Source organism: Eschrichtius robustus, chromosome 13 (assembly GCF_028021215.1).
Source record: "Eschrichtius robustus isolate mEscRob2 chromosome 13, mEscRob2.pri, whole genome shotgun sequence".
NCBI lineage: Eukaryota > Metazoa > Chordata > Mammalia > Artiodactyla > Eschrichtiidae > Eschrichtius > Eschrichtius robustus.
Window position 1 is genome coordinate 22,606,470 of NC_090836.1, and position 14,896 is coordinate 22,621,365.

At 38.1% G+C, this 14,896-nt stretch overlaps 1 protein-coding gene across 2 annotated transcripts in view; it reads right to left on the reverse strand.

The window, feature by feature from the left end:
* The window catches only part of ITPR2 (inositol 1,4,5-trisphosphate receptor type 2), a 524,186-nt gene that overhangs the window by 223,566 nt on the left and 285,724 nt on the right, over positions 1-14,896 (reverse strand). For both annotated transcript variants that reach the window (XM_068561342.1, XM_068561340.1), the window contains 2 exons: positions 8,125-8,315; positions 2,720-2,862 (listed from right to left, as the gene is read on the reverse strand). In XM_068561342.1, the coding sequence (XP_068417443.1) occupies positions 2,720-2,862; positions 8,125-8,315 (334 nt within the window). The remainder of the gene's footprint in view (positions 1-2,719; positions 2,863-8,124; positions 8,316-14,896) is intronic.

Here is a 14,896-nt window from a genome sequence, read left to right on the forward strand (position 1 = left end):
GAATGAACACTTGCTTGGGATTTACACAGGTATTTGTCTATCATATAATGTTTGGTTGAGTTAGATCAGGTGACTTTCAAATACTTTTTTCTATGAACCCACCATGCAAATACATGTATGTGAGTGTATTTGTAAAACTAATGCAAAAGTTACCTTTACTCTATAAGATGCACTCTGATATTTTGTATTCTTTCCTAATTCATTTTTTAAAATTAACAGTTGCCTCTTCTCCACAAGCCACATACCACAGTTCGGGAAACATTGAGCTTCTTCCTTCATAAGAGAGGAGTGAGTGCTGATATGAATGAACTATAAGCAGCCGCCATAAACAATGACCTCTTCTCTTCTCTCTTACTCTATGTGAAATCTGGTCCTTTCCTGGGGTTTAGCCCTCACATTCTCCTGCAGACCCATCTGACTCAACAAGTTCCAGGAATTAAATTCATTTGAGGAAGTCAGGAGGCCCACTTAAGGTCTACAGCAATTAATGAAGTTGGACTCTAATTTTAATAGATATCTTTGCAAATAAAACTCTTGGTTCTTCCCAGAATTAAGGAAGGAGTAAGTAAACAGATATCCCTGAGCCTCTGGCCATACTACAATCACACACATACAACAGCACAAAAATCTTTTCTCTAACCACTACACTATGTGTGACGTCCTCTTCTTCCACCTGAGTGTAGGACCTGGGACATATTCCTATTATCATATCACTCTGCTTGTGTCCTTTGAATTTACCTAATATTGCAACAGATTTGCTTCATCTTCAGCACAGGTCAATATTTTCTTGATATTCTGAGTTACTTTATATTACCTTCTTATAGACCTATATCTTTAAGTTCTAGACGAGTGCTGTCCAACAGAACTTTTTCTGTGATAATTAAAATATCCTGTATCTGTGCTGCCTTAGTTGTTGGCCACTAGCTACATATGGCTACTGAGCACTTAAAATGTGGCAAATGTAACTGAGGAACTAAATATTTTATTTTTATTGTAATTAATTTAAACTTTCATTTAAGTAGCCATGGATAGTTAGTAGCTACTGTATTGACACTCCAATTCTTGACACTCAATCAGCAAACTCTTGTTCTAAAGGGCCAAACAGTAAATATTAATAGTTTAGGCTCTGTAGGCCATGCAGACTAGGCAACTAGTGGGTTCTTCTACAGTAGTATGAAAGCAGCCATAGATGACAATATGTAAATAAATGTGTGTGGCTGTGTTTCAACAAAACTTTATTTGCAAAAATGATCAATGACCTGTGAGCCAGAGTTTGCCAATCACTTGTCTAAACTATCAAGTCTCTGGGATATAGCTACAGTATCATATGAATATCCTGGAGTTAAAATTCTCAGGCTTATTACCCACTTTTTAACCTATATTCTGTACGTTGATACCTATTCATGGGAGGTTAAGTATATTTGTCAAAGATCCTATTTTTATACTAGGCAATACCTCTACTTAATTTTTTTTCCCAATGGCTTCCACCATCATCAGTTTTGCAGACACTCTGGACCTCTTCATTCAAAAATTCTTATTAGAAGACTGGCCAATGTCCAGACAAACCCATTCTTCCCAGGGCCCTTAAGATATAGCGATCAAAAGCCAAGAATCCATGATTCTGGCCATAATATAGAAACCCACCTATTCTTCAACAAGACCCCTGCAGTCAGTTCTTTGCACCCTATACCTTGTTTTCTCTCCCCGAATCCCAGCTTTAACTGGTAAAAGAAAGAACATACTTCTTGCGTCTCCACAACCTTCAATTTCGGCCTCAGTATGTCAATAGCGGAGGTTTTGAGACCATTTCAGTTGTATCCTCAACTGCACAGGAATAGGCTGTGATGGATAATGGTCAAGAGGGTTGGAAGCCTCTCCTGACTCTCCATCCAGCTACTCTCCCCAAGGTGACCATGCACCTCTGACTGGCCATCTTGAGTCTACATGGGATTACTTGTGCAAATCACTCAGCGAAGGGTCCTCAACATTAAGATCTGTTTTTTTCTTTCTGGAGCTACTTACACTTTTTCTCACAACTGCTTTTATTTCCTTAAGAATTGTTCCTTTACCATTAAAATGAAAATAGGCTACGATTAACACATCTACTCTAATAGACCTGACAGTACCACAAAAATGCTGAGAGAAATACGTAAATGAGAAAGCTACAGATGAGGATCATCAAGGCAGCTTGGGAGGTGCTGGGTGGAGACTTAACAGCTTTTCCCCAAAGCATGCCTGGGCCTCAGCTTTCTCATCTCTAAAATGAGGCTCAACCTCGCAGAGCATTTGTGCAGATTAGATACCACAGGTAAGCACACACAGGATAACAATGCACATAGGAAGACCTCTATAAATGCTACTACCCCTTCCTTCCTCTCTCTGTTAATGAAAATCAGTGATTTTAAACAGGAATCTTTTAAAAGTTCATACCATACAGTTATAGAAAGGAATCAGAACCAAGATACTCTTTTATGTGATATTTTGTGCCCAATAATGACATTTCAATTTCAGCAAACATTAATAAATATAAGTTGAATGTCACCAAAACAGAATTTCTGTTGAATCAGACTAATTTTTTGGAGGTATATTTTAACACGGATTTTAGACCTTTTACATGCTCTGCGAACTGTCATTAGGCATCAGCAGAGTAAAAAGCAGGGACGTCAGAGGCCATCTCAGTGTAGCAGCGCCTGCAGCATCTCAGGCTGTACGCACTTACTTGGACATGAAAGCACCGCATCTTATTCTTGCATCGCTCCCCTCAGGAAACAGTAGCTCTGGACTGTACAGCACATCAACCAACACAGAGAATTCAGCCTGCATCATCGGGCTGAACTGTTGCTCCAAGGACACCACTACATCCTAAGGAATAAAGCACAAGAGAAACCATGTAAAGACCTAACTCAGATTTCATCCTTTGAAGATAGGACAACCTTAAGAATACTAACCAGGAATGAGATGTGGGAATTTCAGAGAAGAGGCACCCGACTTCTCATGGTACCAAATGTCTGTGCTTTAAGTATAGGCTGGTTTTCTGTATGAAAAACTGTTTGAGTCTCCTTTTTCATTTATACTATAAGGGAGGGGTGGGTAGCTATATGATTTCTAAGGATATACAGACAAGAGGAAAAGTCAGTAAAGCCACTGTTACAAGCACTGCAGTGTCTAAGATTGCAATAGAGAGAACGCAGGTATTCATCAAATTGGGGTATGCTCAGCAAACAGCTAAAAAAGACTTCATATATGTCATTGGTCATCCGGAACTAACCATTTCTTCCAATGGGAAAATTCCTTGACATATTATCTGAAGCAGTAGTAGTACTATGCAAGGGTTCAATGGCACTTAATAGTATTTCAAATTATATTTTTTGATAGACACTATTGGTCACCTGCCAGTAGCCTTTCCTCATCCTCTTTCTTGCTAACAGAATCTCCATGTTATTTCTCAGTCAGGTAACAACATTCTCAGGGAGATGAGCTCCCTCAGCCTAAAGACAAGATTGATTAGTTTAAGCAAGTCATGGTCATTCCATTTCCCCTGCCAGTAATTGATTAGGAATGATTGTGTGACATAGTCCTGGCCAATAAGACATCCGGTGAAGTCTGCTGAGTGTGGGGCTGTGTATAGGGGGAGGATGGGGCAGATCCTTTAGAAACTACCTATGATAGTAGTATCTACAGTATACTTGATACTATAGTATACTTGAGATAGTAGCTATCTCAAGATAGCTCGAGAGTGTGAAAATCCAAAATAAGAGGCAGCCCTCATATGACCTTTGGGGACCAGCCTTAAGCTGAAAGGCAACAGACCAACGGTGTTAAAGCCTGGACCTATCAAGCAACTGAACTAAACACCTCAGGAAGAGCCCCAAATCCAGATTCCTTGCTATGCGAAAGATATATTTTTTATTGTTTAAGCCACTTTTAGCTGAATAGTGTGTTAATTATAGCTGAAAGCACCTGACATGTTTCTAAAACGGACTGTAAGCAATGATAATTTACTGAACATTCTTTAATGATTAAAGCATCCGCTCTTTGTTTTTAAGATAACTAAGTTAGAAAATAAACCAAAAAAACTCACATAAAGCAATACTTCATTCACCCATACCTGTGGCATATTTTGTTAAGCAGAAGACTGACTGCCAATTGCTTATTGTTACTCTCAGCTATAGCAACATGTTTTTTTTTTTTTTTTAAATTTGTTTGGTTGCACCAGGTCTTAGTTGCGGCAGGTGGGCTCCTTAGTTGTGGCAGGCGGGCTCCTTAGTTGTGGCATGCGAACTCTTAGTTTCGGCATGCATGTGGGATCTAGTTCCCTGGCCAGGTATTGACCTCAGGCCCCCGGCATTGGGAGCACAGAGTCTTAACCACTGTGCCACCAGGGAAGTCTCACAACATGTGCTTTTATGTTATTTTCTTCCTGGTAGTCTCTTGATTTCTTATGGCTAGATCTCAGGGGTTAACTCTTGTTTAACTCTTTCCTCTCTTTGTAGCAAAAGTGATCATTTCTACTTCAATTACTCTAAATAAGCTTTCTGAGAAATTCCTCATGACAGCTAAGAGACTACTAGAGAGGAAATCACATAAACGGGAAACTAGATATCATACAAAGGTGGGAAAAGAATATGCTTATCCAATGTGACCATATTTAATAAAACATCACTAAAACATACCTATCTTTCAGATTACCTCTCTTCTTCCTTTCATTTACTAAACAAATTGTGCCCAGGCTTCTATGATGTGAATTCTGTCTTTATCTCCTATTTTGATCATGGGCCAACTATGTGATCTCTGATTCATTACTTCTCCACGTGAAAACCCAGGATAATGATACTAGCAATTACATGGGATTAAACGTAAATGCATAAAACAGCCTCTCCGATGTCTTGTAATAACCTATAATGGAAAAGAATCTGAAAAAGAATCATCGTTGAACACCTGAAGCTAACACAACATTGTAAATTAACTACACTTCAATTTTCTTAAATGGTTAAGAAAAACCAGGCTCTAACACGTATTGACCACTTAGTATTCCTGAATAAATGTTAGTAATTATTGAGTACCAGTTAGCTGCAATCATCACCCTGTTGCCAGACCTAGTGGTTACTTTTCTGACCTCATGTCACCCAACCACTGCTAAGCATTTTATACACTTGTCCCTACTCTGTCAAACACTTTCTGCGCTTGGCTTCTGTAACATCACACTCACCTTATTTTCCACCTATGTCCTGACCACTCCTTTACCAACTCCTGGTAGCTCCTGGCCCTTTTTCTTCTATATCTACAGTTTCTTGTGAGGAATCTCATGCAATTCCATGGTTTTAATATCATACGTATGCTGAAAATCCCCACATTTATATTTCCTGTATGGACATCTTTCCAAACCACTTCAGACTCATATATCCAGCAGCCTATATGACACACTCACAGAGATACTGACATAGACATCCAACACTTAAAATTCTCCATACAGAACACCTGATTCCAACTCTCCCATTCTTCCCTATCTTAGCAAATGATCCAATCATATCATACCCAGGCTCATCCTTGATTTCTCTTTCCAACACCCCACACCTCATCCATCCATCCACCAAGTCCCATTGGCCCTAGGACCAACTATATCCAAAGTTCATCTACTTATCTTCATTGCTACTGCTATCCCCTTAAGTCAAGCCACCATCACCTTTTGCCTGAATTAATACAATAACTACCTAACTAGACTCACTGCTTCCATGTCTGGACCCTATAATCCATTCACCATTCAAAATCCACAGTGTTTTTTAAAAGGTAAGCCAAGTCATGCCTATACTCTGCTAAAAATCTCCAATGATTTTCCATCACATGCTTTACCATGGAAGTCTCTACATGATTTGGCTCCTTATTTCATAATACTCTCTTCCTTTGCTCACTCCTGCCCCAATGGGCTTCTCTTGGTTCTTCAAACCCACATCCTCGTTCCTGCCTTAACATCTTTGCATTTACTCTTCCCTCCCCATAAAGCTCTCTATCCTCCTATCTTTGAATAGATTATTCCTCTTCATTATTTGGGTCTCAACTCAATGTCTCCTTAATAGAGAGGAGCTCCCTCACTGCAGGATCACTCTCCCAGTGATTCTCCATCATATTGTTGTACTGATTTATTTTATTCATAGCAGTTTTAATGCTCTAACATCATATCATTTACTTAATGCGTCAGGATGCATTTTCTATGAGGGCACAGACCTCATGGTTCTATCTCCAGTACTTAACACAGTGGCTGGAGCGGAGTTTCATCAAATATGTATTTATCCAGTGAATGCCAATGACTGTGCTAAAAGAACACGTCCTCTTTATTTCTCCCCTGAAATGTCCACCCCTCTGGCTCTCATGAACCTGACTTCCCTCTTTTCTGACCGTGTCTTTTTTTTCTCATTTATTTGGCCATTCTGCCACTTCCGGCCGCTCACAAAATGTTCTTTGTTTTTCCTATCACTATAACTCTCTCTTTCAGCAATACCAACCACTATCCTCACTCCAACTATTATCTCCAAATACAGACTTACCTTCCAATACATTCAGTAGCCTATAAACCTAATTCACTGTATGTTCAATGATCATAGCCAACATCCTTTTACTGGATTCTCTCCTTCCCTCTTACAATGAAGAGTCTATAACATCACCTAGTCTCCAATCATCAGTGCCTCTTAAACACCCCTCATGTCCCCTCTCTATCTCCATCCAAAAACCACCAGGTCTGTTGACCCTGCCTTCATTATTGTATATAACACTTATTTTTTCATTTCATTGATACCACCACCTGGCTGATATTTTTAGTAATTTCTTATTAATCTGCCTTCCTCTAGTCTCTTCCTGATATTTCTATCCTGCAAACCAATAACTGCTTACTCATTTATAATGACATTTTCCTCAAAACATTTAATGACTTATAATCTTCAAGTTATCAGACTGAGTCTCACCTGTCTTTTTTTTTTTTTTTTTTTTTTTTTGGCTTTGCCACGTGGCATGCAGGATCTTAGTTCCCCGACCAGGAATCAAACCTGTGCCCCTGTGGCACCTGCAGTGGAAGCACGGAATCTTAACCACTGGACCACCAGGGAAGTCCCTAACTTGTCTTTATAGTCACGTATAACGCTCATCTATCAAAACTCTGAACCTTCACCATTTAATCTACTCATTACCTCTTACAATATTTATTCCAGTTCATGTCTTGACCATTATCCACGCCAATAACTTTCCTCAAGCCATACCCCAGTTCATCCCATGAAATCTTCCACTAATTATGTGAGAGGGAAGATATCTGTTATGGACTGAATTGTGTCCCTCTCAAAACTCATATGATAAAGCCCTAACCCCGGTACTTCAATGTTACTATATTTGGAGTTAGGGCCTTTAAAGGGGTAATTCAGTTAAAATGAATTCATATGTATGGCCTCTAGTCCAAAATGACCGGTGTCCTTATAAGAAGAGATTAGGGCACAGATGTGTATGTGCACAGAGGAAAGACCATATGAGGACACAGTGACCATTAGGCCATCTGCAAGCCAAGGAGAGAGGCCTCAGAAGAAAACAACCTGCTAACACCTTGATCTTGAATTTCTAGCTCCAGAACTGTGAGAAAATAAATTTTTGTTGGTTAAACCACCCAGTCTGTGGTATTTTGTGATGGCAGTCCAAGCAGACTAATACAATGTCTCTCTTTACTCAGTGTCCCGGAATGTCCAGGCCAAAACAGGAGTGGGATACTACGCAAATAATTTGGGAGTAAAGGTGGTCACACCATTCTCACCAAAGGAGTATACTTAGAGATGAATTGAAGCAAGGTTGTGAATATTTATTACATGAGTCTTTACAGTAAATTATTTTACCTAATGTATTGAAGTTATTAAGACCCATTACTCTACTATCAGAGCACATTAAATAATACATACTCACCAAAAACAACTCACAACAACTTCTACCTAGAAGCTATGCTTTTTAAAAGGGTGGTGTTCGTAGGACATTGTAAAGTAAAGCCTGGTCCCCAACTAGAATTTGATATTTTTAACCATATTTTATTTATGTGACTACATATATTAAAAATTATAATTTAGAAAATATTAATGCCATTTCATGCTCTTATTGTACCTGTAACTTTTCAATAATATTTCTATAATCCCAAGAAGGCCCTCCAAGAGCTTCCTTAAAGCGTGGTCCAGAGCGAGCTGATAGTCTCCAACCCATGGCCGCTCTCTGCACCATATTGGAATGACTCTTCATAAAAAGAGTATTAACTTGGCCGTCCAAATCCACTGGAATGGCAATTCCACGATTCTTTGCTGAAAAAGAAAGATTTAAAATATTTTCCTCTTTATTTGACTAAAGCTACTTGCATGCTATCAAAATAATTTTATAAAGATAGAACAAATAAAAAAGAAAAAAATAAGATAAATAAATTCTGGGATGTAATGTAAAGCATGGTGACTATAGTTAGCCATAGTGTATTATATATTTGAAAGTTACTAAGAGAATAGATCTTAAATGTTCTCATCACAAGAAAAAAATTGTAACTATGTGAGATGATGATTGTTAACTAACTTTATTGTAGTAATCATTTCACAATATATACATATATCAATGACAATATTATATGTCAATTATATCTCAATAAAACTGGGGGGAAAAAGAAAAATGTCAAACCTTCAAATTCTGTCAAATTATTTTATATAACTGCAAAAGTTTTTAACTTGAAAGTATCTCAATTCTTAAGACCAATTATTAAAGTGGGCTCATTAAACATTCAAGAATTTATGTGATTTCTTGATGGTTAATGTTTGAAATGCACTTTACACAGCACCAATATGGCAAAACACTGTATACCAACCATGTAAATTTGTACCTTCCAAGATGCAAAGGAAAATTAAAAAACAGACAGAAAACACATGATAAAATCCTGCCAGTCCATTTTATTAATATAATTCTCGTGTATGTGTCTGTGCACAAACATGCACAAATGCACAAAACTGCATGTAGTAAAACATCTGAGAGAAGAAATAAAAAATTGACAAGTATAAAAAAATCTGCATTGGAAGACAGTACACAGTACATGTCCTTCTTTCTTCCCAAGATCCACTGAAATTTATATTTTAATACACTTATATCACAATACTGAAAAATAAGAATGCTTGCTGTAAGGAAAACAGAAATGTTGAGGTATTTTTGCAAGCAGAATGAAGATGGGATTTGTCCATCAGAGAAAGAAGAAACAAGAAATTGCTCTACAAGAGATTAGAGTTAGAACAGGCCTTCCTAGGTTCCCAGACAAACACAAAGTGGTCACGGGGGATGGGAAAGTCATCTGGCAACTCAAGAAGGAATAGCATCTGAGTATCTGGGAAGTGAAGGCCTTCCTCCCTCTGACTAGCATAAACAGAGCAGCTGGCAGCAGAGGTTTTTACCCAGAGGATAAAGTTAGAGAAATGCAGAAATGTTCTCTCAACAAACACGAATACCTGCCTGGAGAGAATGCCAAATGAAGGGGTTAAGAATTGACAGAGAAGCAGAACAGAGCTTGAAGAAACTGCAAAGTCCTCATCAAATAAGCAGTAGCATAGGGGGGAGAGAGAAGGCAGCTCAAAGAAGAAGAGAAAATATACAAAAGATCCCAAGCCATGACGAAAGCCCTCCTCATTTTAACACTTGTTAGTATTCCCAGCTTGCCTTCTGCTTCACACAGACACACACACACACACACACACACTCCAAGAAAGCCTGTGTATCATTTATTCAGCCCCTCACCCAGAACTCAGGGTAAGCCCTGTCATTTACATGAGAAAGCTAATAGAGAAACAGAGCCTCAAAACTGCAGTGGAAGCCCGTGCCAGTCATTATAGATCTTTATGACACACCACCAAGAATCACAGGGAAAACCAAGAACATTAAGAATAACTAGCCCCAGTGAAAACAAATGATTTAGGGAAGAACAAAAAATATTTAAATAATTCTAATTATTGTCCTCAGAAAATGTGAGCATATACTGCCTCCAAAACGTCAGGAAAAAAGAAAAAGAAAGAAATCTTGGAAATTAAAATATGATTGTGCAAATAAACATTTCAAAATCGGCTGAAAAAAAACCATAGGAATAAGGACCAAGTTGATAATCTGGGAAAGTTAAGGAATCTTGTAGAGCATAAAAGAGTCAAAGGGGGGACTTCCCTGGTGGTGCAGTGGTTAAGGGTCCGTCTGCCAATGCAGGCGACTGGGGTTCCAGCCCTGGTCTGGGAGGATCCCACATGCCGCAGAGCAACTAAGTCCACGCGCCACAGCTGCTGGGCCTGCGCTCTAGAGCCGGCGAGCCACAACTACTGAGCCTGCGTGCCACAACTACTGAAGCCCACGTTCCCAGAGCCCATGCTCCGCAACAAAGAGAAGCCACCACAATGAGAAGCCCGCGCACAGCAATGAAGAGAAGATCCCACTCGCTGCAACTAGAGAAAGCCCGCGCCCAGCAACGAGGACCCAACGCAGCCCAAAAATTAATTAATTAATTAATTAATTTAAAAGAGTCAAAGGGAAAATAAAACTGAGAATATGAAATAGGGAGGGTCATCCAGGAAGTCAAATAACTAATAAATGTAAGCTCTAGAAAGAAATATCAGAGACAATGAAAAGGAAGAAATGATTAAGAAAATATAGAGGACAATTAATCACCTTGAGCTGAAGAAAGATGTGAAGTCCTTAAACTGAGAAGATCTACTGTGTGTGTTAAATAGGATTAAATAAGCGTATTGGCCATATTCTAGTAAACATCTATAATGTTATTATGGATTGAATTGTGCCTCCCAAAAATATATGTTGAAGTCCTAATCCCAAGGAAAACAACAACAGTGGGCAGTACTATTTCTGCTGGTGAAAATTCTCTGAAGCCCAGAGATACTTAAAAACTTCTCTGAAAATAGATAATTTTACCTACCAACACAGAAAGTTCCCAATTTAAACAAGAGCTCAAGCTGAAGTGTTAAGGAAATAATAACAGCTCTAAGGCAACCCTAACGATCAATTGCATCACCGCCCAAATTTCCGTAGTGAATGTTTTCCTAATATTCATTATAAATTTCCCTTTCCAAAGCATACAATGTCTCTGTTTCTGTCCACCACACACAGCAAAGCAACTGCACTCCTGTCCCATCTGAAGGACCGACAGCCTTGAAAAGGCCAGGATGCACATATTTTTGTAAATACTTAATCCTGCAGCATGATAAAATCCCGGCAAGACTTTCATCCTTTTATAGCTGTTTCACATATAAACTGGGTTTGTTCTAAACATTCAAAAGTCAAACAGAAGACAATCCTTCTTATATGTTATTTTTTAAGCAGCAGAAAAACAAAAATTGTAAAACTGAAAGTTGCTCAAAACATATTACAACGAAGTTTCCGCTCATGTTTAAACAAAGTTGGGGGGGGTGGACTTACCTCCCCTTTAGGAACCAGGTACGTTAGATACAACTAACCATCAAGTGAGCATTTGTTGCTATGAACGTCACTTACACAAAGACGTGCTCAAGGAGTATTCTTCTAATGATATCAGTGGAAATGGAATCCAATGGTAGCACCTCTGTTATTCCTAGCAGTGCAGCCCTCCTATCAGTGTGGTCAGGGAAGTCTCACCCCCGCACCCCTACCTCATGCATCTATGAGCTGCTGCCACTATTCCACTACGGCCAGCAGCAGGGACAAACCAGAATGAGAAGACTCCACCATCCCAAACTTTATTGAAAGGGTTTTTTTGGTCCCCCAAACTGTACCACTCTAGGTGGTATTTTCTAGTCTCTTGTTTTAGCACAGATTGCACGATATAAATTAACTGGCTAAAATAAACCCTACTTTCTCATGTCCAAAGGTAAACTCTAGCCAAAGGCTAAATCACAATTTCTAGGCAATAAAAGAAAATTAACTATGCAACTGGGGAATGGATTTGAGTTAAAATAAGTCAGCTGTGTAGATAATGACGACACTTTTTCAAGCAATTGTAAAAATATTAATACCATTAAAGACATGGCCTGAAATAGATTCTCTGCACTGTCAAAATATTATAAAGATTAATTTGAAAGCAAAGTTGACAGTGCTAATTTAGCTTTCTATATATTGTTTAAGAATTAAAGCAGAAGATTGTGACTAGGAAAAGAAAGGAATTAATTCATGATCTCACTTACAAGACCATTAATAACTAGAATAATATTTTTCAAATGCAACCAAAAATATGATTCAAACTTAGCTTCCTTTTATTCAGCTAGAAAAAATTCTGATATAAATAGTATATTGCAGTGTGAACTAGGACGTATTCTTGGGGTTAATGGTTATCCCACCTCCCCGCCCCCAATAAGGAAAAACTAATGAATTTACCAACAGTCAGTTATTCTTCGGGCATGTAGCATTAACTCCAACTTCTGTGTTTTAGTGGTCACATTAAAGTTTAAGATGTTTAAAAAATAAATGTTCCTGTTTCACTCCTAAGTTGGACTGCAGCTAAGATACTATCTTGTTAAGGGTATTTTGCCAGAGAATAAGCATATGGAGTTCTTTAAAAACTAATAAGAGAGGGGATGGGTTGTTATTAATGCATTCCTTTTTATAGAGTTCTGCACAGCGATAGTTCTCTAAAATGCGCTATCTTTATTCACAGGTATTGTGATTACTGGGCTAACCAACTAATTAGGCTTACAAATCCTGAAAATTCTCTAGATATGACAAGACTTTGCAGTGATTTTAAGATGTAATTGAAATCTATTTCTAATTATTATTCATTAAGTCTTGCATATTGTGTGAAATTTTTAAATTAGACAAAATTACTGGTGGTAACTGCCAGACCAAAAATCTCTGAGAACACACATACTGCAGTGGTAAGTGCCATGGAAAAAAATGCTTAGATAGATAAACTGACAGGTAGGGGGAAAAGGCAGCAGAAAGTGTGAGCAGTAATTATAACACTTCATTTATTGTCAAGCACTCCTGTACAGGTACACAAGAGAAAGGACAGCTGGTGCACAAGGAAGGTATAATGGGGTGGGCAGAGAGTAGTACCTTTTCTGAATCATGTCAAAATATCCAGGATAAATCTGTACTGAAGCACTAGTGTTCTTAAATACAAAGACCACTAAAAACACAAAATGTATCTTTCTTGTTTGGTACTCAAACTATACTTAATTAACCCCTAAATTGAATTTAAAAAAAAATTGTATTACAAGTGTTAAACAGGACATGGAGAAAAGGGAATCCTTTTGCACTGTTAGTGGGTATATAAATCGGTGCAGCCACTATGAAAAACAGTATGGAGGTTTCTTAAAAATTAAAAATAGAACTACCATATAATCCACTTATTCTACTTCTGGGTATTTATCCAAAGAAAACGAAGGCACTAACCCCAAAAGATATACACACCCCTATGTTCAGTGCAACATTATTTACAATAGCCAAGATATGGAAACAACCTAAGTGTTCATCAATTGATGAATGGATAAAGAAGATATGTTTTATATATATATAAAACATATATACACACATACAATGGAATACTACTCAGCCATAAAAAAGGAGGAAATCTTGCCATTTGGAACAACATGGATGGATCTTGAGGTTATTATGCTAAATGAAATAAATCAGACAGAGAAAGACAAATACTGCATGATTTCACTTATACGTGGAATCTAAAAATCGAAACAAATGAACAAACAGATCAAAACAAAACTCAGGGATACAGAGAACAGATCAGTGGTTATCAGAGGAGAAGGAGGTTAGGAGGTGGGTGAAAAGAGTGAAGGGGGTCGACTGCATGGTGACGGATAGAAACTATACTTATTGTAATGATCACTTTGTAGTGTATACAAATATCAAATTATTATGTTGTACACTTGAAACTAATATATTGTTCTATATCAATTTTACCTCAATAAAGAAAGAATATATAATTTTATGGTTGTGCGAGAACACAACCACACGTGTTGTGTTCACAATGGCACACGTGACTAGTCATCTGGAAAATATTAAGTTAATTCCATATCTTATACCTTACAACTAAATGTATTCCAGGTAACTCAAAATTGTAAACAGTCACACCAAAAACACAAACAGACAGAGAAACTAAAAACATGAAAATTCTCAATGGGAATTAAGACACAGCATCTTATACTGATCAAGGCCATTCTGAAGATGAAAGAAAACCTAAAATGCCTAAAAGAAAATAAATTTCTGGGCTTCCCTGGTGGTGCAGTGGTTAAGAATCCGCCTGTCAATGCAGGGGACATGGGTTTGAGCCCTGGTTCGGGAAGATCCCACATGTCGCAGAGCAACTAAGCCCGTGTGCCATAACTACTGAGCCTCTGCTCTACAGCCCGCGAGCCACAACTACTGAGCCCCCGTGCTACAACTACTGAAGCCCATGCACCCTAGAGCCCATGCTCCACAACGAGAAGCCACTGCAATGAGAAGCCCACGCACCACAACAAAGAGTAGCCCCGGCTTGCCGCAACTAGAGGAAGCCCGCATGCAGCAACGAAGACCCAATGCAGCCAAAAATAAATGTTTATAAAAAGAAAAGAAAATAAATTCCTGCATGCCAAAAAAAATTGAAATGACAAGTGAAAAATTGAGAAAAAATATGGCTACTTATAGGCAAAGAGCTCATTTTCTTAAGAAATAAAGGGCTATCCAAACTATCGAGAAAAACAAAGCCTTCAGGAAAAGTGAGCAAAACACAAAAAGTGACAGTTCACAGAAAATACCAATGAATCAATCATATGGAAAGGTTTTGTTTTCCCTCACTCATAAGAAGAGAAACACACGTTAAAGCTATAACAATACTTTTATTTATAAGATTTGCAAATATGTAAGAATTTGATAACATAGCACATTATCAAGGAGAAAG